The following is a 21372-nucleotide window of genomic DNA, read 5'->3' as shown; positions in this document are numbered from 1 at the left end:
CTTGGGGTGACTTGGGGAGAGGTTTCACCCCTTGTGAGGGAGCCTGTCTGCATCCCTGCCTGCAGCGCACACCCCATCCTGCTGTCCCTACAGCCCGTGGGGCTGCCCCACTGCGCCCGGCTGTGCCACCGGTGTGCGTCACTTTGCGCAACCGGAGCGATGCGGCCCCCCGGGGCCCGCCCTCGTCACCTCCGGCCCCCCATACAGACTTTCTCCTTTAAGCCTAGCTAGCTCAGAAATGACCAGGCTGATCCCTCCCACCTGCCCGCTCCCCCTGGCCCGGCCCTGACGTCAGGGGAAGGCGTGCGGATGCGTGTGTGTGTTCGAGGCGCACATCACCCATCCGCACATCACACAGCGCGCATCCATCAGCCGGCGGGCGGCCAGCGCGCACAGCCCCCGCAGCCGGGCTGCAGGCGACACCGCTGCTCCTCGCAAGGTAGCGGAGGAGCGCCCGGCCCCTCCGAGCACCGATGCTCTGCGGAGCGCAGCGCCAGGGAGCCCTTCGCTGCTGAGGAGGTGAGTGAGGGGAGGCACAATGGCCATGCAGCGCGCCAGGGCTATTGTGGCTGGAGATTAAACTTCACGCATCACCTTCTTCTTTGAAACCTGCTTTTTCCTTTTGACGGTGGAGAGGTGCGAGGATGAAGCGTGACTTCCCTCCTCCGGTTTGGTTATTCCCCACCAGCCTCAGGAACAATAACTCCCCTGGGGGTGGCGGCGGCAATGTTGCACGTCTGCTTTGGCTTGGGGGCAAATAATCCAGGGCTTTGCCACGGAGGGCTGAGCTCAGCTGGGATCCAGCTCTCGGATTGCCGGGTGAGCAGGAGGCAATTTGTGAAAAATCTGACTTATTAAAGTAGGCTGATAGTGATGGGGGCTGGAATTGGGATTTCTTTGGACTGGCTGCACTATTCCTGCCGATGGCAAGTTAGATCCACAAAGGAGGAAGGAAGGACACAGACGAAGATGTCTGTGCCATGTCTTTGAACAGATACTATGCTAATAAAAAAAAAACCAACCCATCACTAGTAAATAAATCTCACAAATTTGGTGTTTGGGAATGATGATTATGCATACATGCTTAAAAGGTAAATCAAGCCTCCATGATGGTTTCTCCCTTTGCTTGTCCTTTGCATTTGTCAGCCTGCTTGCTTTCCCTCATGGCCTCTCTGAGAACTGGGCAGCCCAGCACGGGCTAAGGGAGCTTTTAATAATCAATCCATAAAGGTGACATTCATATTTTAGCGCTAAGCAGGCTCTATCGTAGGCGAGACTATCTCAGCAAAGATCTCTGGAGTTGGGAGTGTGATTGGCTTAGCTGGGGAGGGGATGCTGGCAGTGTGCATTGCCCAAAAACCGCCTAGTTTTATTTTTCCTATAGTAATTTGTCTCGTCAAAGGGGTTTGTAATAGGCAGGGTAGGTGAGAAAATGGCTTTGCTTGGTATTTAACTCTTAACATGATCTGGTGACCAAAAACGGGAGAGGGGGGAGCTGAGAGGCTTTCATTAGCATCAGACAGAGACAGCATTTATAAAAATCTGCCAGACACCAAGGCTGTGAGCCTTCTCCGAGGAAGGAAGCACGGAGAAACATAGCCCAGCCAGCGCTGCGGTGGCCCTGCTTGTGGAAACCCCTGCCTGGAGCCATCGTGGTTCCCCAGCTGGTTCCTGCCCTTCATGGCAGCCCCCCTGGGATGGCTGCTGGCCACCGTGTTGTTGTTGGGTCCCTCGGCAGGTGAATATGCCCAGCAGCCGAAAAATGGGATTTTTGTTTTTGCATTGAGCTCTGGGGACACGCTCATGCGTCTGGAGGGGTGTAGCTCTTCTGTTTCAGCCTGTGTCTAGACAAGCTAAATCTGGGGGGGCATCAGCCTCCCCGAGAATGGCAGCGGGCCAGAGCATTGCTTTCTGTGCTGCACGGGGTGAGGAGATGGCTGCTGGCAGCTGGCTGTGGGGAGCGGGTGTCTTTTTGACATACAGAGACCTTTTCTTCTACTGGGGCGGGTTTAGAGGGGGTAGCAAACCTGACTCCTGAACTGGGCCCCTGGCAGTTGCGAGGGATGGAGAAAACGCCATGGAGAGTGGCATGGAAGAGCCCGTGCGGGACATTGCTGCAAAAGGTAGCAGAGGGAAAATAACCTCCAGCTCCTCGGCTGGGGCGGGGGGAGCAGTGGCACTCGGGAGAGCCGAGTGTGGTGGCAGGCAGCATCCGAGCTGGGGATTCACGGAGAAGCGGCGCCGTCAAAGGGAGCTACCCGTAAAGGCGACGGCCGGAGGGTCACGTCCCGAGCCGGAGCGCGGGGCCGCCAGCACAGCGGCCACCCATCCGCCCATCCATCCCGGGCACGCCGGGGGCTCCAGCGCACCGCAAGGAGCACAAAGAAACGCCGCACGGGAGGGCCGGCTCACCGAGGGCGATTCAGCTAATTAAATATGTATTCCCCCGCCCGGGCGAGGGAGCGTGAGGGGTTTTTTTTTCGCTGCCACTAATGAACGGGGAGTGGCAGACAGAGGCTGCTGCCTCTTCAAAAGGCTCTTTCCCCTCTTCCAGGGGGCCTTGAAAGGCTGTTTAGTTAAACAAGGTCACAGCCAGCACCCAAGTCAATGTGTTTGGCTTTAAAGAAGGGGAGAGAGACAGTGATTTTATTTGATAAACCGCAGACCTTTCAGTCGCTGCTGATGAATGGGGTACTTGGATCTCGAGATAAAAGCTGATGTGTCTACTGCCTGTCTGCCTTAATTGGCCTGGGTTTCCTGCCTCCGCCTGCAAGGCCTCCTGGCTGTCAGCTCCGCTTGCTCAGGAGCCTGCCCTCCCAAAAATATAAAAGCAAAGCTGGCTTCTGCTGCCAAAGAAGACCCTGTCACCAGAGGTCTCTGGCGTTTGGCTTTGAGATGTTTTTTTTTTGGGAGGAGAGAAGGTGGGCAGGGAAGGAGGTGTTTTTTATAAAGAGCATCCTTTCAGGAAGCGCTGGGCTTGCAGCCACTTTCCTCCTTGGCTCGGAGGACTGTCACCCCGGGAGACCCTCGGAGCAAAGCCACCAAGAGGAGAGAGGGAGGAGCGAGGTGGAGGTCCAGCAGTGGCGGTGGAGGGTGGTTACCCTGGAAAGGCTCCCCATGCCCCGCGGCAGAGCCGGGCTGCGGCAGCCTCTCCGCTTGCTTCCTCGAGTGACCCGGATTTCGTCCGTCCCTGTGCTGTATACATGCGTGGGGTGGACATAGTGTCCATAGTGGGGTGGTGTCAGCCAGGCCGGGACAGACCTGAGGTGGGGAGAGATGCTCTCGTCCTCAGCAGAGATTACTGTGAGCACAGGAGATTGAGGAGAGGGTGAAAATGTCTCTTGTGCCGAGGTGCCGAGGTACTCCCTCCTTGTCCCCTGCTGGGGCTGCATTATGGAGAGATGGCTGGGGAGAGGATGGTGGGGTGGAGAGCAGGGAGGGAAGTAGGACAGTAGAGGTTTTCTCTGATCTGATTCTGGGTTGGGAGGGGACGAGACACAGGTGAAGATACGCTTGTGTCCCCGCTCTTCTTTCAGCCTGCTTTTGCACTGAGTTTAGTTTCCTCGGCCCCTTTGTTTGCAGCAGGGATTTAAAAGTGGGAGGTAGGATACAGCCCTGGAGACCCCCATGTGCCAAAGCTCCTACGCAGCCTCAGCTTCACCAGCACTGCCAAAGCCAGGAATTCAGCTGCTGGGCACCAAGGCTGACCAGCAAATCTGGGATGCTTGATCCAGGTGCAGAAGAGGGACTGAACAAGACAGCCTTGACCTGGCTCCAGGACAGGGATCTCTGCTCCAAGCCCCTGCTCCAAGCAGGAGATAGAGCAGGCAGCTCCCTGACATGTTCAGGCAGTGCATCCACCAAGGATGGGCATCCTACAGCCTTGCTGTGCCCTGTGCCTGTGTTTATCCCAGTGAGCTGCCACCCTACATCAGGGCCCCCCCCAACATCCCCATGGGCCATCTGGAGAGCCCTCAGGGTGCCTGTGGGGGATTGCACTTCACTTGTTCTCCCACAAGGAGCAAGCTCAGCTCCTGGGGCAAACAGCAGCCCAGGAGGGCACCCTCTGCTGCTGCCCTCGGCTCTCAGGAGCAGACTGTCTGCCTCCTCAGCAGTGCCCAGCATGTTCCCATTCTTCACCACCACTCATTCCCCAAAACAGGGAGCCTTCCAGGGCACCTGGGTCTGGGCTGGTCCCTGGGTGAACCCGGGGCAACCCCCTTTGTGGCTGCCACTTCACCAGCACAATTCCCCCTCCTGCAAACCCCCTTGCTTCTTATTTTAATTTTGCCTCTGGGAAACTTCCATTTTTCCAGCCCCTTGTGGATTCCAACCAACTCCCTCAGCATACTAATAGTTTGCTCCAAGCATCCTTATTCAGGTTAAATACCCTCCATTGTCCCTAAACTGGTGGGGGAACAGAAAGGCCTCCTCTGTCAGAGAAAGCCGCACAGAGGAGGTGCACCACCGTGGTGAGGCCATTTTCATAGTGACAGCTTCATGATGTGGCAGAGAACTGAGGGCCATTTCCCTCAAATCATCCCACTCCTCCAATCCTGACACCTCCTGGGAAGGTGACAGACTGCAGAGATGCACGGGGATCACATCATTTTTTGCTGCCCTGAAGTGGCCAGGCTGCTCACCAGTCCAGGCAGGGTGGGCAAATGGGGGCACAGATGGGAGCTGGGAAGCAGTTTGTGGTCTGCTCTGGTTTTGGGGTGCCTCACTTGGGTGCTCCCTGAGCTTTGCTGAGCTCCTTAGGCATGGAGGAGGAGATGTGAGCCTGGGAATGGGAGAAGGAGATGCTGAGCCAGGGCTTGGGGGAGATAGATGCTGAAGCTGGGCATGGAAGCAGGAGCTGAGCAGCCCCTGTGTGGGGTGGGATGGGAGCAGATGTGCATGCTCCAGTTGCTGCATGGAGGAGAGCAGCCACTGAAGCACAGGAGGGTTTGGTGTGGGGGTGGTGGGGAGCCAGCAAAGGGAAGGATGGTTTGGAGGGGTTTGCAGCCACAACTGGAAGTTGTCTCAGAGGGCAGGAGGAACGTGGTGGCTTGTGCCTTGGAATCCAACTCTAGTGTGGCCTTTAGTGCCTGGGCCTGGGGGTGAAGCTCTGCAGGGCTGAGAGGGGGTAGCTGTTTGGAGGCTGGCTGAGGCCCGTGTGGGCAGCATCCCATGGCAGAATCCAAGCTGGACTGGCAGCTGTAGGGGCCCAGTGGCAGGCACAGCCCCTGGCAGAGGAAGGAGATGGGTGAGGGGAACAGGAATTGCCTGGTGCCTCCTTGACACTTCGGTGCTCCAGAAATCTTTTCCCATGTCCTTGGTGCCTGCTAATTTCAGAGTGGAGGTGACCCCCTTTTGTGCATCCCCCCAGGGCCTTCGTGTCTCAAAAGGCCACAGTGAGTCAGAAAAGAAATTAAATATTCTCTGTGTTTCCTGGTGTGTGCAGGTGTTGTCCTAAAAGATGCCGCATGCCCCAGTGGGGTGAAAAAGGGCTGAAGGGGGTGCTGGGGAAGGGGATGGAATCCATGGGTTATTGGGCTCCTCAGCTCCAAGTGATGGAAACTCCAGAGGAGCAGTGGAAATGGGTGAGCCCCCACCCAGTGCACCCAAAGAGGGGTGCCCTCAAGCAACCCCTGGTGTGGGGCACCCTGGGACAAAAGCACCAGCGTCAGATGCAGCAACTGATTGGAATAAAAATCAACAGAGCAAGGCCTTTCTGAGCAAGCAGCTGCAGTGCTGATCACACATCAGAGCATCTGGGAGATTTAAAAATGCACAACCCCTCCAATTTCATGCTGGGGTGCTTCAGTGAGGACAAGAGTGCCCACAATTGTGATTGCTCCATCTGCAGGGTTTCTGCCCCTTAGGGCTTTAACTGCTTGCAAATGGCATGATGCCTTCAAGAAACTGGAGCCTGATGATGGCAGGAGGTTGTGCTTGTGTAGTGGCTGGACTGAGGTGCCTGAGGGGCATGAGGGCTGCTGGCAGCCTCACCACAGTCTCCTGGTGTTCCTTCTTTCTGCAGGAATGTGCCTGGATGGGCAGCAGCTGCTGGCTGGGGTTGGGGTTGTGTCCTGAATCCTGCGGGACTGGAGCAACCTCCTGTGCTGAGATCTCAGACCTCTGACCTTGACATACTGACCTGTTATCTCAGCCTTTTTTCTTCACTTTTTAAATCAGAAATCAGGATAGGGAAAATTCTCAGAGCCTGGGACTAGAGGCCCAGGCATGCTGGCACTGCATGGGCATCCTTCCCAAAATGGTCCCTGCCTGTGGCAGCCCAAGCTCCACTGCTTCTTTTCCCAGGGTGAGCTTTTTAGTGACTTCATCTCAAATATGTGGGATTGTCCTGGCAATTGAAAGGTTGAACAAACCAGGTTCTTCCCTTGGGATTGATTCTCTGGAATGTCCCAGATGACACTCCTCACTCCAAGCTGGGACAGGCTTCCTGGGGCAATTCCCAGTGCTGGAGGTTGGTGTCCAACCTGGCTGAAGGCTGGCACCATGTGGGAGCTCCCTGCTCCCACAAATGGCTGGGAGCCAAGGGACAATTCCTGACAGAAAATTGTGCCAAAAACCTCACAGAAGGTCCTGTAATCCCCAGCCCCTTTTGCTCCCCAGGTCACCAGCAGTAGGCCCACACGCCTGGGCATCCTTTCTCCTGCTGCCCACCCGCCCAGTCCCAAAACGGAGGAGCCCAGCGACCCCACCATGTCATCGGAGCCCAGCGCCCCGCCGGCAGTGCCACCCCTGCACTCCCCCAAGTCGCCGGTGTGGCCCACCTTCCCCTTCCAGCGGGAGGGCAGCCGCATCTGGGAGCGGGGCAACCTGCTGCTACGGGACCTGCCCAGCCCCCTCCCCACCAAGAGGACCAGGACCTACTCGGCGTAAGTACCTGCTGGCTTTGGGACTGTCCAAGGGAGCCGTGGTCACCTGCAGCGCCTGCAGAGCCCTTTGCCACCGCGGTGCCCAGCGCTGCTGCACCCCTGCCCAGAGTGCTGTGGGTGGGTGCCACGCACGCGGCCCAGAACTGTTGTGTTCACAGCAAAAATCCTTCCCTGTGCCTCCACCTGGGCAACGGCCACCAGTGAAAAATCTTCCCTTTCCTCCTGCAGGACAGCACGCGCCTCTGCTGGCCCCATCTTCAAGGGTGTGTGCAAGCAGTTCTCTCGCTCCCAGGGCCACGGGTTTATCACCCCAGAGAATGGCACCGAGGACATTTTCGTGCATGTGTCTGAGTAAGTCCCAGGGCTGTGTGGTGCTGGAAGACCCCGGGGAAGCCACGCCATCAGCATGGAGCTGGAGGCTTATGGGCTGGGGTGTGGATATCTCCATGGGGTGGACATGGGTCTCTGCTTGTCCCGTACCCTCCGTCACCAGTGGGTTTTCTTTTCCAAGGCACAGCTGGTGGGTCAGGTGCCTTCCTTCATTTTGGGTGGTCTGGAGTAGGGGTCCATCTCTTGGCTGTGGCACCACCACCACCACCTCTCCTTTCCTCTCCTGCAGCATCGAGGGAGAGTATGTCCCAGTGGAGGGGGACGAGGTGACGTACAAGGTCTGCCCCATCCCTCCCAAGAACCAGAAGTTCCAGGCAGTGGAGGTGGTCCTCACCAACCTGGCGCCCCACACGAAGCACGAGACGTGGTCTGGCCAGATCATCGGCTCCTAGGCTGCCAGGGGGGCCGCCAGCCACTCAGCCCCATGGAGCAAGCCTGCCCAGCCGCTCCCGAGGGGCGTGGGGGGAGCCGAGGCGGCGGCGGGGCCGGGGCTGCCCCAAACACGCAGGCGTTTGCGTTCAGTGTCTTTTATAAGGTTACGGTTTCCTTTCTCTGTGTGTGTTTGTAAGTGTCTGTCGAGGGGGACAGGGGAAGTGGAGCCCTCCCTGACTGTCCCTCAGCTCCGGGGGCAGCACCGAGCCCCATGTTCCATTCCTTGCCCCTGAGGCCATGGGGAATATAGGAACCAGTCCTAGCCCCAGCCCTCCAGCTCTACTGGGCTGAAGCAGGTGCTGAGAGCAGGAGGGGGTGGGGAGAGGCTGGGTGGCTTGGCTCACCCTCCTGAACTCTGGCAAGATGGGCACCCCACTCCGTCCACAGTGGGACAGCAGCAGTGGGACATGCCCTGGTGCAGGGACAAACAGGGTGCTGTGGGGTGGCATATCACTGTGCAGGGTCTGGGTGGCTGAGACCCATCCCCATCGCTGGCAGCTCACAGCACCCACCTGAGCCACATCCCTCCATCACAAGATCTCAGGTCAGCGGTGCCACGGGGAGGTGAGTGGTTTACAGAAAGGAAAAATTTGGTTTTCAGAGGCAGACAGCTGCTGGCAGGGCACCTGGGGCACTCGGTGCTGTGCCTGGGGGGCTGCACCTTGGCACGGGGCAGGGGGCACTTGGCACCTCTGTGCTCCCCACTGCTGCTGGGCAGTAATGCACTTTTCTTGGCCCAGTGCTGATATGGTTCTGGGGAGACAGACACTTTCTCCTCCTTCTCTTGCCCCCCAGCCCCCTGGGGACCCCCTTCCCACGCGTGTGTGTGTGTGTGTGCATGTCTGTAGCTTGCTGGGGTGGCGAGGGGCTGAGGGGTCTGAGCAGCCTCGGCCACGGGGCGAGCACAGCCACCTCCTCCCCAGCCCCTCGGTGTAGGCAGGGTCTTGTATACAAAGCACAAACTTTGGTTTTGGTCTTTTCTGCCATACCCTGGCCAGGTGGGCTCCCACAGCCCCAGGGAGCGACGGGGCAGAGGGCACGGGGACAGGGACAGCATGCACTGGGCTGGTCTTGAGCTCACCCCAGGGAAACAATGCTCCAGGAATTACCAGCATCTTAAGGGGTTCACAGCAGGCTGGGGACAGTGGGGTGCCAGCAGGTCCTCCCAAGCAGGGCAGGAGGGGATAGGCAGCTCCCGGAGCACCGTGCCAGCAGGAGCTGCTGGCACTGCTGGTGCTCAGCATGGATGGAGTGGGGTGTTTGCCACCTTTTTGCTGCTGCTGTTGGCTAAGTGGGGAGAGGAGCAGAGCAAGGCTGGTGCCACGCAGGACAGCTGGGCCCTGCAGGTCAGGAGGACCATGCTGGTGTGGGGATTGCCCCAGGACCCTCCGGCCCATCTCACTGCCAACCCAAAGCCTGACTCTCCCAGGGGCTGTGGCAACTGTGGCTCAGGCTCCAGGCATCCCCAGGACATGCAGTCAGCTTGGCCAAGGCAAACTGTTGGATTTTTTTTTTAAATAAACTAAAAACCTAGACTTGTTGGTGTTTTTACAACTCTAGTGTGGTTCCCGCCTGTCTGACCATGTGTCAACCTTTGTAACATTGGCAATAAACCATTAAAAGTGACTTTCCCATGAGCCCTGCCCATCCTGGCTCTTTGTCCTGTGTGCATGTGTCACAGTGACTCTCTCAAGTAAAGTGCCTGGAGCACCCAGGAATTTACCCAGACATCAGAAAGGACTCACGCACGGTATGTCCCCGAGGGGGCTGGAGATGCTCCACACTGTGGGCCTGGGACAGGAGGCTGCTGCTCACCCGAGGGGTGACCAGGAGTGGGGCTGCTCCCTCATTGCTGTGGGGACTGTGAAGTGTGTCCTGCCCTTCACCCAGCACAGCTCAGCACAAAGCACACACTGCATCCAGCTGCTGCGTGTTGTGGCTTTAATAGGATTGATTTTAATTTTTTAATATACACATCTATGTATTTAAATATATTTCTCATTTAACAGTTGTCATCAGCCAGACAGGAGCTGCCCATCTCACACTGATATGGATCCAAACAGCAGGACAGTCCCAGGTGGGGCCTGCCACGTCTGCTTGCTCACACCCATGGGGAGAAACCCCCAGTGATGCTGTGGGCACCCACCATGAGAGGAGCACATGGCAAAGGGGCCTCAGGGAAATGCCTTTCACTTCAAAGGTGCACGTCACCTCAGCCCCCAAGGCCACCACGGTGCCCCACGCCATCAGGGCCAGACCCTGCTCTTCACTCATCACTAAGCTCATTAGAGGTCCTGCTGGCTATGAATACTCACAGGAAAAATAAACTCCCCAAGACTCACACATATCCTGATCCACAGTGAAAGAGAGAGGAAAGAATCACAAAACACAATTCCTCCATGAAGGTTGCAGTGGAGGGCCAAAACGTGTGACCTGTGAAAAGGGTATCCTGCATACAAGCTTCTCCAACAGATCCTCTTGTCCCACACAGAAATCTTCCCTGGGTAGAAAGAGGAATTTGTGGATTTGCTGGGGATTTCTGGATACTGGGCAGAGTGCTGTGCTCATGCAAATGCGCTGCATCAGAGATCTGATGTGCTGTAGTTAGGAGGTGCAGCCAGGTGGAGGAGAGAGCACCCCAGCAGCACTGGTCATGCAGTGTCCCTGCTCCTGTGGCCAGGCAGCAGTGCCAAGGGCCACCAGGGACTCTGCCCATGGCAATGTGGGGATCCAGCCCTGCCCTGGGTCTAAAAGCACCAGTGTCTCTCGCCTGAGGAGGCTGGGGGTGCCTTGGTAGGTGGCGGTAGGCAGCTGAGAAACTCCTCTCTGCAGTCCAGCTGCCAGTGGAAAATGGAGAGCCACAATGAGGAAACCAGAAACAGAAGAAAAAGGGGAGAGAAAACAGGACCAAGAATGGGGCAGTGCCATAACCAGCAGGGATGAGGCAAGAAAGGTTCCTGTAAAGAGTGGGAGAGGGTTTGCAGAGACCTCCAACATTCTCCAGGTCTACAAACACCAGATCTGCGTACCTTGGGGAGCTACAAGCAGGACATCTCCCTGGAAGGCATCCCTGAGCTCCTTTTGAGCACCAAGTTGTGACAAGTGTCACCATTGTGGCCACACACCACAATACAACTGCCAGGAATAAAAGGACAATGTGAGGGACAAGGTCAAAGGCTGAAGGAGAAATGTGGGTTTGCAACTCACAAAGATCCAGGGAGAGGAAGAGGACATGACAATTGCACTGGACATCCTGCCTCCCTAAAGGTGAGCTTGTGAACTGGGTGTGTGGGATGAGATGGGGGAAGAGCAAGCTTGGAGGGCACTGCTGAGCAGGCACCTCCAGCAGCTCTGTGAACCAGGTATGGCCCGTGTTGGCCCCTGCTGAAAATGCCTCTGGCAGCAGGATGGAAAGCTGAGCACTGGGGAGGGAGGGGACGAGGTCTGTTATGAATGCCCAGGGTAAGGTTTTATAAGAACAACTCGGGGAGCTGGGCCTGTTAAGTCCAGGAAGAGGAGACTGAGAGAGGATCTCATTAATGCATATAAACATCTCAAAGGCAGATGCCAAGAGCATGGTGTCACGTTCTCTTTGGCGGTGCCCACCAACAGGATGATGAGCAATGGCCATAAACTAAAACACGAGGCTCCACTTCAACATGAGGAAGAACTTCTTTACACTGAGGGTGGCAGAGCACTGGAACAGGCTGCCCAGAATCTTTCTGGAGACATTCAAAACCCACCCAGATACATTCCTGGCACCTGCTCAAGGTGACCCTGCCTTGGCAGGAGGGTTGGACTAGATGATTTCCAGAGGTCCCTTGCAACCATAACAATTCTGTGATTCTGTGATGCTCAATGGATGCAGGAGTGGGAAGACCACTGGAAATCCTTCTACCCCAAACTGTTCCATAGCATGAAGTGCCAGGATCCTCCAGCTGTGCCAAGCAAGGTCTGACTTGAAAATAGAGAATAGTATAGAAAATAAACCCTAGGTGGTTTTTGTAAGCTAAAGAGAATTGGTTTCTTTATGCACCTGAGCAAAGCTCAGAGCAGCAGCCCAGCCATGTTAAAGGTATCATTCCCAGGTCATCTGCAGGGAGGAACTGGCACACTGTGGCACTGAGGGGAAGGACACGGTGACCTCTCCATTAGAAAGCACAACAGTGCAACAAGCTGGGATCTCAGCTACTCCTTCCTACCACAGGTTTGGAGCAAACAGCCTTCCTGGCCTCCTGCCTCGGAGCAGTTCTGGTGAATTCCTTGAGCCTCAGCAGCCCCAGCCTCTCTGGCCAAGGTGCAAGGGGCAGAGAAAGGTGAGCCACACGTTCCCTCATGCACAAGTGTTATGACAAAGTGAGTGGAAAAAGAGAGGAGTGGAGAGGGAGTGCAGGACGGACACACTCTCACTCTTTGGCCCTTTCAAACACTTTCTGACCACAAAAGCCTCTGCATCACCACCCAGCACAGCTGAACTGTCAAGAGAGAAGCTTCTCTGGAGGCGAGGAGGGTCTGGTGCCGTGACCCCCAGCCCCACACGGGGAGCACTGAGGGGCTGCTCAGCCAAGGGCCGCTCCTGCCTCCCACCCACACTCACGTGTTACATCCTGACCAGCTCTGTCAAGTGTTTGCTTGGTCTACCCTGAGCAGATTCCTCACATGAAGGTGCTTTTCCTGGTGGGGGGAGAGGGTGGGAGCGGGGCAGGGCTGCAGGGAGTGGGCAGTCAGCACTCGTTTGCTCTTTCTGGGAAGAAGATTTCGCGGCATCGCTGGACCGTGTCCTGCGGGGACTGGACACTGTGTCCTACAGTGCGGGGATCATCATAGATTTCATAATCGTTCCCTCCCTGCAGGGGAACAGAAAACAGGGACAGCATTAGCAGGGTCTTGCCAGAACAAACTCATCCATGAATCCACATTTTGCTCTGTCCCGTGGGAAGCTGGGCTGGGAGCCAGAGGCTGGGCAGGCAGGGACTTGGTGGGCAGGGGCAGGCAGGGCTTTGCTGGCAGAAGAGGCTGGGCTGGGAGCTCTGCTCCCTCCCTCTTGCCTCCCTCTTCAGTGCCAGGGGAGGAGCATGGAAAAGATGGGGAAGGTTCCAGATCGGCAGAACTTGCCCAGGAGCCTGGGTTAACCCCTGCCCTGCCTGTGGAGGGGCTAGCAGAAGGTGGGATGGGCACATCTGGGGAGCAGAGGCTGCCAGCATCTGGGAAGAGCTGAGTGAATGACCAAGCTGATCTCCAGCAGTAAGCAAGCTTCATCCTCCACTGCTCTAAAGGGAAGGTGAAGCTGATCCTGCTGTTCAGGAGTCCTCTCCCAAGTGCTGGGAGCTTGTGTTCTGGGTCATGCAGGCCACAGCAGTGGCTGCTGCCTCCCGAGGGTGCTGGGGCAAGGGAAGCAATGCTGAGGTGTACCTGCTTCTCAGCACAGTGAATCCAAGGTGATTTCCCCACGAGCCAGCAGAGCCATCATGAGAGCAAACCCACAGCACAGGGCAGCATCCTCCCCCCTCACACCACTAAAGGTCTGTGTTGGCACCAGTGGGACCATGGGACCATGGGACCCATGATGGAGCAGCAGCAGGGAAAGCAGCCAGTGTGGGGCGAGTGGGGCATACTCACAGGGGTTGTCTCGTTCCCAAAGAAGTGGATGGTGTCAAATCTCTCGTCGTCGAGCACATTGAGGCAGTAGCGCTTGTCCCAGCCCTCTGGGAACACATCAAAGCTGATCATGCCACCTGCCAGGAGAAGGGAGGGCATCAGGCAACACTGCTGGGAGCTGGCAGCGTGTCCCCCCACCCTGGGATGGGCAGGAGGATGGGAGTGGGGCTGGATGTCTGGGGGGAGCCCCCACCCCAAACACCAGCTCTGCCTTGGTGTTCCTCTTGGCACATGGCTAGGATATGGCAGAGGCTGTTCCTATGACAACAGGCTGCAGTGACATCAGCACGGCTGGGGTGACATTAGCACAGCTTCCCTGCAGGCAAGCAGGAACCAGAGGGTTCTTCCCAAGAGAAGAGGGTTCTTCATCTCTTGGTGGGGAGATTTTGGGTCACGCCTTGCAGATAGCAGCAGCACGTTCTGTGTCCCAACAGGGGACAATGACCTTGGAGACTGGCACCAAACTCTCTCCTAAGCCCCTGCTAGACATCACTGGCCCTTCCAAAATCACTCTTCTGATGCTCCTTAACTGTGCAGGGACTGGGGTCTCCTGCATGCTGTCTCTGCACACTGACCAAGGACCAAGGACCTTGCTGTGGAGGTACCACCAACCCACTGACATAATCAGGGCACAACCCTGACCTGTGACCTCTTGACACAAGAGTTTAGTGAGGGTTGCCAACATCTGGAGAGGCACCAAGTCCCATCTGACCAACACAGAGTGGCAAGGGAGCTTTCCCAGAGAACATGTGCATGGACATGGACACCCACAGCCACCCAGGGTTAACCAGGTGTCCCAGCCCTTGCTCTTAGAGCAGGAAGAGTTTACCCCAGCACTCTGCTGCTTTTTGGGGGTGCTTGGAGGCAGCAGCTTCCCCATCCTCTCAAGTTCCCCACTGTGTCCACAGGCTGCAGAGAGACTCTTGTCCCAGCACCAAGACAGGAGACAAACTCTTCCCAAAATAGAGCCTGCAGCTTAGGGCACAAGCATGCTTGGATCTCACTCAGAGCCAGAGGTACAGAGATTCGAGCTGGTATGTGTGACCTCCTGCCAGTCAGCTTGTCTTCTCCAGGCAACCTACTGCAGTATCCACAAGAAATCCTGGAGTTTCACACTCTCCTTAAATGATAATCCCACCTCTCTAAGGAAGAGGGTGATGAGACAGATAACACAGGGTCAGTTCCTGCTGAAGAAGAGGTACTGACACCCCAGGTTGCTCAAACATGCAAGCTCTGATGCCATGCACCTCCCCTTCCTGGCTGTTTGGAGTGTCCCTGTTGGTTTGGGGATCCTGAACCAAGCCTCCTTGGAGCCTGAGAAGATGGGGATGGAGCCTATATGTCCACCTTGCAGCAGAGAAACTGGACAGGCCACTGTGATAAGGATGGGAGCAAGTGCCCTATGAGCCCAGGGGAGGCCTGCAGCAGGATCCAGCATCAGAGAAGGAGCTGAACTTGGTGACACCCTCTTTTCTTGCATCCAAAGCCATTTACCTGTACAAACCACTGCATTTCACTGGATTCTAGCCCTCTAAACAAAGCTGGGCAGCAGGAAGGGGCTCTTGATGTCAGCTGGAGCAGGTAAGAAATCAAAGGGTGAAGGGGTGTTGTGAACCAGCCAGCACTGCTACTCCCCTAGGTACAGCAGGGCCTGGGGGGCTGCAGGGAGACCTCCCACCACCTCTGGGCCTTGAGTCCTCCACAGCCAGCAGAAGGCACATGGAGCCAGCCTGGCAGAGGAGCTGTGTTTCTGCATGCCCTTTTTTCAGATGCCTGACCTGAGACACCCCACATTTTCTTTGTGGAGAAGCAGGGGGCCCACAGCTCCCCTTCATGTTCTTATACAACAGGCCTGGGCTCTGTGTGGCAGCTCCCCAAAGCCCAGGGAGAAAGGCCCATTGTCCAGCTCTCACACCCTGTGCCTGAGGGCACACAGTAGCAGGGCCCTTGTCTTTCTCTGCTCTGACAAAGGGTGTGTGCCAGTGCTGTGGGCAGCACAGGATGCCCCTGGCAGGATGCTGAAGGCAAGTGAAAGCTCTTGGAGGATCAGAGGGCCTGGGGTGTCACCCACTGCCTGAGCCTCACCATCCCCTTGCCCTCTGGCTGGGCTGCCACATGGAACCTTCCTATCTCACATCCCTGCAGAGGATCCTCTTCCAGCATCACCCCCACAACTTACACACCCTCATTTTTCTCCCTGTCCTGGCCAGACACCCAGGATTGCTCAAGCCCCTCCTTCAGCTCTGCACCTTTGGTAAGCTGGCCGTCAGACCATCCCAAGAAGTGGCCCTACAAAAGCCCATGGCAGGGAGCTGCAATCTCCTTACTCCTTGTCAGATCTCCCTCCAGGAAGAAAGATACTTCCCTTGCAGCTAACTGTCCCAAAAAAGCCCCAGAGCCAAGACATGCATTAGTCTCCTGTCCCATTCCTAGAGAAGACTGCATGTGCCTGGGGCTGGCTGCCGTGCTGCTGATGCTTGAGCCAAAACAGATCCATTGGGCAGCAGTGGGCTCCACTAGCTGAGATTAAGGCAGGGATAATGCCACACGATGGAAACCTGTCTGTCTGGCCGATTCCCAGCGAGGGAAGTCTGCAGCATGGCTTTCTCTCTGCATGGATTCAGACGTCATGCATGCAAATGTGACTCCCCTGTGGCAGCTCTCCAGGACCAAAATCTGCTCTTCCCAGGGTTTCCAGACACTCAGAGGGAACAGTTGGGATTCCTGCTCCCTTTCACAGAATTTTATGGGAAACATGATAAAGGCAAAGCCAAGGAACCCTCCCTGCTCACCTCGAGAGAAACGGAGGCCTTTGCCAGCAAACTCCCTCTGCAAGGCTGCCACAAACTTCTCCCGTATCCGTTCTTTCTGTGGAGATCAGGAGGAAAGGGAAGAAAAGAGGGTTTGAACAATTAGATGTTGAGTCTCCCAGAATCCACCGTAACCTGTCTGCTGGGCAACTCTGCTCCCTCCCCAGCTGCCTTGGGCCCCAGTGCCATGCCATTTAGCCAGCTGCCACCAGCCTGCCCAGTGTCCATCAGGCCACCAGCTCACTCCACTGGGAGGAGCAGATCCCAGATCTTCCTTGACAATGAAATGCCACTGCTTCAGTTTCTCACAGCCCAGTTCATAACCCAAACCCTCCAGGTTTGATTAAAAAGTCTTGCAAAGACCAGCTGATCCCTCAACCCAAGATAGCTTCCCCAGGCAGAAACCGGTATGAGCATGGGCCAAATCCTCTGGAGACCTGCCCAGCAGACCTGCCATGACCCTCCCAGTTTGGAAAGCCCATTAGTTCCTGCTCTGTTGGGGCTGGGGAAATGGGAGAGAGAATACAGCTGCTGGGCCATCTTTGGGTACTGCAAATGAGGAAACACACTGTTAAAGAACTGCCTCATTCCCTGAGGCTCTCCCAAAGCACAGGGAATCCTGCTGGCCACCCCCTTGCGTTGGTGGTCCCTAATGAAATCAAGTTTCTTCCACTCATTTGTGTCTTCCTTGGGTTTCCTGGCTCCCAGTCCTGTCTCCCCCTTGTTGCATATGCTCAGCTTGAAGCTGGACCTCCCTTCTCCTTGGGAAGGGGGGGGAACACGTAAGACCCGAGATCTGGGCTGGTGCAAAACCAGCCAGGGGGAGGCTGAGCCCAGCTCTGGCCCTTGTACCTTGTCCAGCTCGGAGAACTCGATTCTCTCCTCCGGGGTGCAGCTGCGGCCAATGGGGGAGATGTTCAACATTCCATTGCGAAACTCAATGAAGGTCCCTCTGCAGGGGGCAAAGGCACCAGGTTACTGGGGCAGGGAGAGGAAAACAACCTTTCCAGGAGAATGGCTGCTCAGCGAGGCTCTGCAGGAGCGTGCAGGAGGAGAGAAGCCATGCCAGGTCACAGGTCAGGCACCCACAACTGCTTAAGGTCCCAGGGTGTTTTATAAAGTTTTATAAAAAGAGATTGAGAGAGAAGAGAAATAAACAGTCCCTCCGTGGCCTGGGGATAGGCTGGAAGCAATGAGCTTAGGGGAGATGACAGATAACATTTTCTAATGTTGTGATAACTGCAAAAGACAGCTATTCCCTGGCCTGGACCAGCTGCCAGATGAAGCTGTGGCACCTCTACCCCTGAGGCTCTTAAGACACGCTGTGTGGGCTGGGTGAAGCTGGCAGTACTTGGGGCACTGGGATGGCCGAGGTCAGTGTGACTCACTGCTATGTCCGGCAGCAGGCTGAGGAGCAATCAGTGCCTCCTCAAGGGACACAAATCAGGGTCTTTGTATCTCCCTCTTGACCCCTGCACCTTTGACTGCAGCTCTTATCTAAGGCTGCACAGACAGGATCCAGTTCCTGCTTGTCACCCTCACCTTGTGCTGGGGTCACTTCTCGGCCGCTTCCTCGCTGGGGTGCTTGAAAGCACTGAGCTGGCAGAAAGCTGCTCCCTTCTTTTGTGTCTGGTAAAAACCCAGCTACTTCTGTTTGCTTATCGAGGGGTCAGACAACTGTACCAGTACTGGTAGGGCAGAAACAACAAGGGATGGCAGCCCTGTCAGTGTGAAAACAGACTGAAATTCTTGTGCTGGAGAGGGAGATCCTCTCCCCTGTCCAGCTGAGGACCCCTGAGCTCATTGTCCCTCCCAGCCCTGCCTGCTGTTTCTCTGTGATAAAGTGCTTACCACCCCGAGTCTGGAGGAAAAGCTCTCCCCCTATCTCCTGACACAGTGAGGAACATCATGGCATGGACACACAGGCAGCCATGCCTGCAGCCCAGGAGCAGCATCTCTGCGGCACCAAGGGTTTGGTGGCCCACACCCCAGGCCAGGACTCAGGAGATGTGGGTTAAAGTCCTTGCTTTGCTAGAAATCCCATAAGGCTAAATGCACAGAGCTGCTTGGGAGCTGAAACTCCACCAAGGCTGTTGGGTAAGCAGACAGCAATGAGGCAACCAAACAGCCTTGAGGGCTCTGGGTCCCAGCCCGTGCTTTCGGGGGCCTGTTCTGCCAGCAGTCCTGTTGCAGGGAGCCACCCTAGCCCCCTCTCTGGTCCTTGTACTGCCACGTGGTGACTCACAACAAACAACTAATCTGGTCACAGTTTAGCAACTTCTATCAGATTCATTTCACCTGCTTGTGTTCACTGTACAAACACAGGGGAAGAGCAGGAAAACAATCAGCCATGGCAAGGGGAGGGCAGAGCTGCTGCTCCCAACAGCCCTGGGTGGCTCACGTGTTCCTGAAACTGTGGTCTGAGGTGAGGTTTGACCCTGCAACCAGGCTGGTTTAACTGCAGGCTGCATCTGAAAGAGGTCCTCCTGCTCCCCCCTTCCACCTTCACGCCACCAGTTCTCTCTCTCTGTCTCTTTCTGTGCTAACAGTGAGCTGATCCAGTGGAAGACCACCCTTTCCTGTCCTGGTAGTGGCCTGGTCTTCCTTCAGCAGAGCTGTACCAACCTCGCTCACCCTCTGGCTGCTGGATCTCAAGGGGAAGAGCAGAGAGGAACACAGGGTAGGGAGCAGAGCAGGGCCAGCCAGCAGCACCGGGTTAGAAACAGTGGGAAAAGGTGTGCTCAAGGACTTCCCATCCTCAGATCCATTGTTTGCCTGGTTGGAAACATATACTACCAGTGATGCCTGATGCCCTGACCAGTAACAAGCTGGCACCATTGTCCTAAATGAGACACACATGGTGGCTGCACCCTGCTTCCCAAGGAGGAAAATCCAAGGGGCAAAAGAGCAGGCATTATGCTAAAACATAATGCAGACTGTTCAGAACAAACACACTCCTCCATTATTTGCCCACAGTGCCCAGCTCAGGGAGACAGTGACCCTACACAGTGCCTCTGGGCGCTAAGATAAAACCTGGAGCAAGACAAGCTCTGTAGATCAGCTCTTTTTAGGGGAGATCTGGAGCTCAGCTCCATAGAAATCAGTGTCATGACTTCCACTCTTTGGCTTGAGCTGTTACCGTTTCTTGGGCAGCTTCAGCAGCGCCATGTAGTTGAGACAGAAGTTGATCAGATCCTGCAGCAGCTCCTCCCCCAAGTGGTCCTGAATGGCCTGCAGAAAGAGAAGGGCAAGTGACACTGCTTGACTTCCCAGGAAGCCCACCTGGAAGAGGTAGCAACTGGGGAGAAGAGGCCGCCCCTCTGCCTGGGTAGGGCAGGCGCTGCTCCCCCTGGAGCAGGAGAGCCATGGCTGCAAAGGGAGCTGGACTCACCTGCTTGGAGACCAGCTGCCCGTTCTTGTACTGCACTGTGCCGTTCTCTGCGAAGACGTAGTCAAACTTATCAATGACTGAGAGGGGGAGGAAAAAAAGAGGAAACATTACTACTGCTTGGAAAAAGGAGCAAAAAGGACTGGCATCAGGACTGAGTGAGCCATCTTCTTGTTTCCCTCCACAGCTCCTGTGCTCTGCAAAGAGCCACTGGCCATCCTACGCTCCTCGCTTTCGGCAAAGTGGATGAGGAGATTATCTTCTGCTCACGGGTGGGGAGGTGACGCACGCAGGGGGAAACGACCTGACTGAGGTCACGGGTTGAATCAGTTGCACGACGAAGATAAAGGCTCACAAATGTTTGGCTTTCAACTACATACGTGCTACTCCGCTCCCTGCTGTGCCCTCCCCGCTGCCAGGCTGCTGGGGCGATGTGGTTACTGGTTATCTAACTCCAGCCCCCCCTGCAAGCCAGACACGCAGCACTGGCGACTCAGCAATCGGCCTCAGCCGGGAATTTCTCGGCCTCCCTCCACTAACGAAGTGGAAGGCAGAGCTTGGAGCCCAGTGGCGCTTGTCATCCATGCCGGAGAAGGAGAACACGGTGGAGGAGGCAGTCGCTGCCTCCTTGCCCTCCCACTCCTTACCCTACCCCATGCCCCCATCGGAAGGTGAGGAGGAACCTGCGGGGACCCCAGCACGGAGCAGCAGGGAGGCGAAAACTGCAGGCGGGGCGTGAAGCTGTCAGAGCTCGGAGGCAGCTCGTACCAAACGAGCCGGCAGCCCAGGACTGGAGCCGGCAGCACGGATTGGAGCATCCCTGCCTGCCCTCCACACCCGGGGACAGGGAGGCAAGCAGCAGCTCCCGCCTGGGCACGGCCAGCCTCTCCAAGGGCAGCCTCGGGGTTGGATTTAGGGCACAGCCGCCCCCCGGGAGACCTCGTCCGCCCCGCTCACCTTCGTCCCCTTCCCCCAGCTGCTCGGCTATCTTGGCATAGTCGGAGCCTCCCACCACGCCGATGTGCACCCTCTGCCGCAGCTCCCGCAGGAACGCGTCCACCTCCGGCTCGATTTTCTGGCGGGGAAGCAGCGGTGAGGCCGCAGCCGGCGGGACGAGCTCCGCCTCGCTGGCCGAGCCCCCCGCGCCCCGCGCCCCCGCGCCTCGCTACCTGCCGGGCCGGCGTCAGGGTCCCGTCCACGTCGAAGAGACAGAGCACCCGGCCCCGCGCCGCCGCCATCCCGCCCGGGCAGTGCGGGCGGGGCGGGACCGCGGGGGCTGATGGCGCCTGCCCGCCCTCAGGGGCCGCCGCGCGGGACGTGCCGGGCCGGCGCCCCTCGTGCGCTGCCCCGCCGCCCTTGGAGGATGCACTCCGGTGCCGTCTTGAACGGCCTCGGCTCTTTCCTAAATCATTTCAGAGCCCGGAGTCTGGGGGAGGGTGCGCGTGTGGCGCGCCTCTTCACGTTCGCTGTTATTCCCGCAGTGCCCCCGGAACTGAGGGGTCTGGCTCTGGATTGCGCTGCCTCCTAAGTTCAGCTCCTCTGAGGGCACAGGAGCAGCACGCACTTTCCTAGTCAGTGCCTCACCTTGCTTTTCCAATGGGATGCTGTTAATATTTTCACTGGGGAAGCGAAAATACCCTCTGCACAAAGCCAGTAGCTTTTGCTTTGACCCCCCTACCATTTGCCCCACGAGTAATTTAGGATTTAATTAGACCATCTGGTCAGACCATATTCATACAGCGCTGTATTATGGTGGCCTGATGCTGACAGCCGGCCCCATACCCCTCCTCCTAACCACCCCCGGTCT

At 56.8% G+C, this 21372-nt stretch overlaps 3 protein-coding genes across 4 annotated transcripts in view; 2 read left to right on the top strand and 1 right to left on the bottom strand.

Annotated features, from left to right (window-relative positions):
* Nucleotides 1-240: 240 nt before the first annotated feature.
* On the top strand, nt 241-9346 carry CSDC2 (cold shock domain containing C2). 2 transcript variants are annotated; one of them, XM_064420090.1, is made up of 4 exons: nt 241-519; nt 6622-6887; nt 7116-7238; nt 7507-9346. In XM_064420090.1, the coding sequence occupies exons 1-4, from the start codon at nt 310-312 to the stop codon at nt 7667-7669; spliced, it is 762 nt and encodes a 253-aa protein (XP_064276160.1). In that variant the 5' UTR covers nt 241-309; the 3' UTR covers nt 7670-9346. The 2 variants fall into 2 exon arrangements, with proteins under 2 accessions (XP_064276160.1, XP_064276161.1); XM_064420091.1 differs by having other exon boundaries at nt 357-519; nt 6605-6887.
* The window catches only part of CCDC134 (coiled-coil domain containing 134), a 103826-nt gene continuing 83176 nt past the window's right edge, over nt 723-21372 (top strand). Inside the window, exon 1 of the mRNA XM_064420093.1 lies at nt 723-726. The gene's annotated coding sequence lies outside the window, so the exon portion shown is untranslated. The remainder of the gene's footprint in view (nt 727-21372) is intronic.
* PMM1 (phosphomannomutase 1) lies at nt 10217-21311 on the bottom strand. The gene is made up of 8 exons (XM_064420089.1): nt 20735-21311; nt 20523-20640; nt 19569-19645; nt 19317-19408; nt 17030-17129; nt 16160-16235; nt 13329-13444; nt 10217-12556 (listed from the first exon to the last, which is right to left on the bottom strand). Exons 1-8 carry the CDS (start codon nt 20801-20803, stop codon nt 12434-12436), a joined length of 771 nt encoding a protein of 256 aa, XP_064276159.1. The 5' UTR covers nt 20804-21311; the 3' UTR covers nt 10217-12433.

The sequence above is a fragment of the Passer domesticus genome, chromosome 5, assembly GCF_036417665.1.
Source record: "Passer domesticus isolate bPasDom1 chromosome 5, bPasDom1.hap1, whole genome shotgun sequence".
Taxonomy (NCBI): domain Eukaryota; kingdom Metazoa; phylum Chordata; class Aves; order Passeriformes; family Passeridae; genus Passer; species Passer domesticus.
Note: the sequence above shows the minus strand (reverse complement) of the source record. Positions and strands in the feature narration are given on the sequence as shown.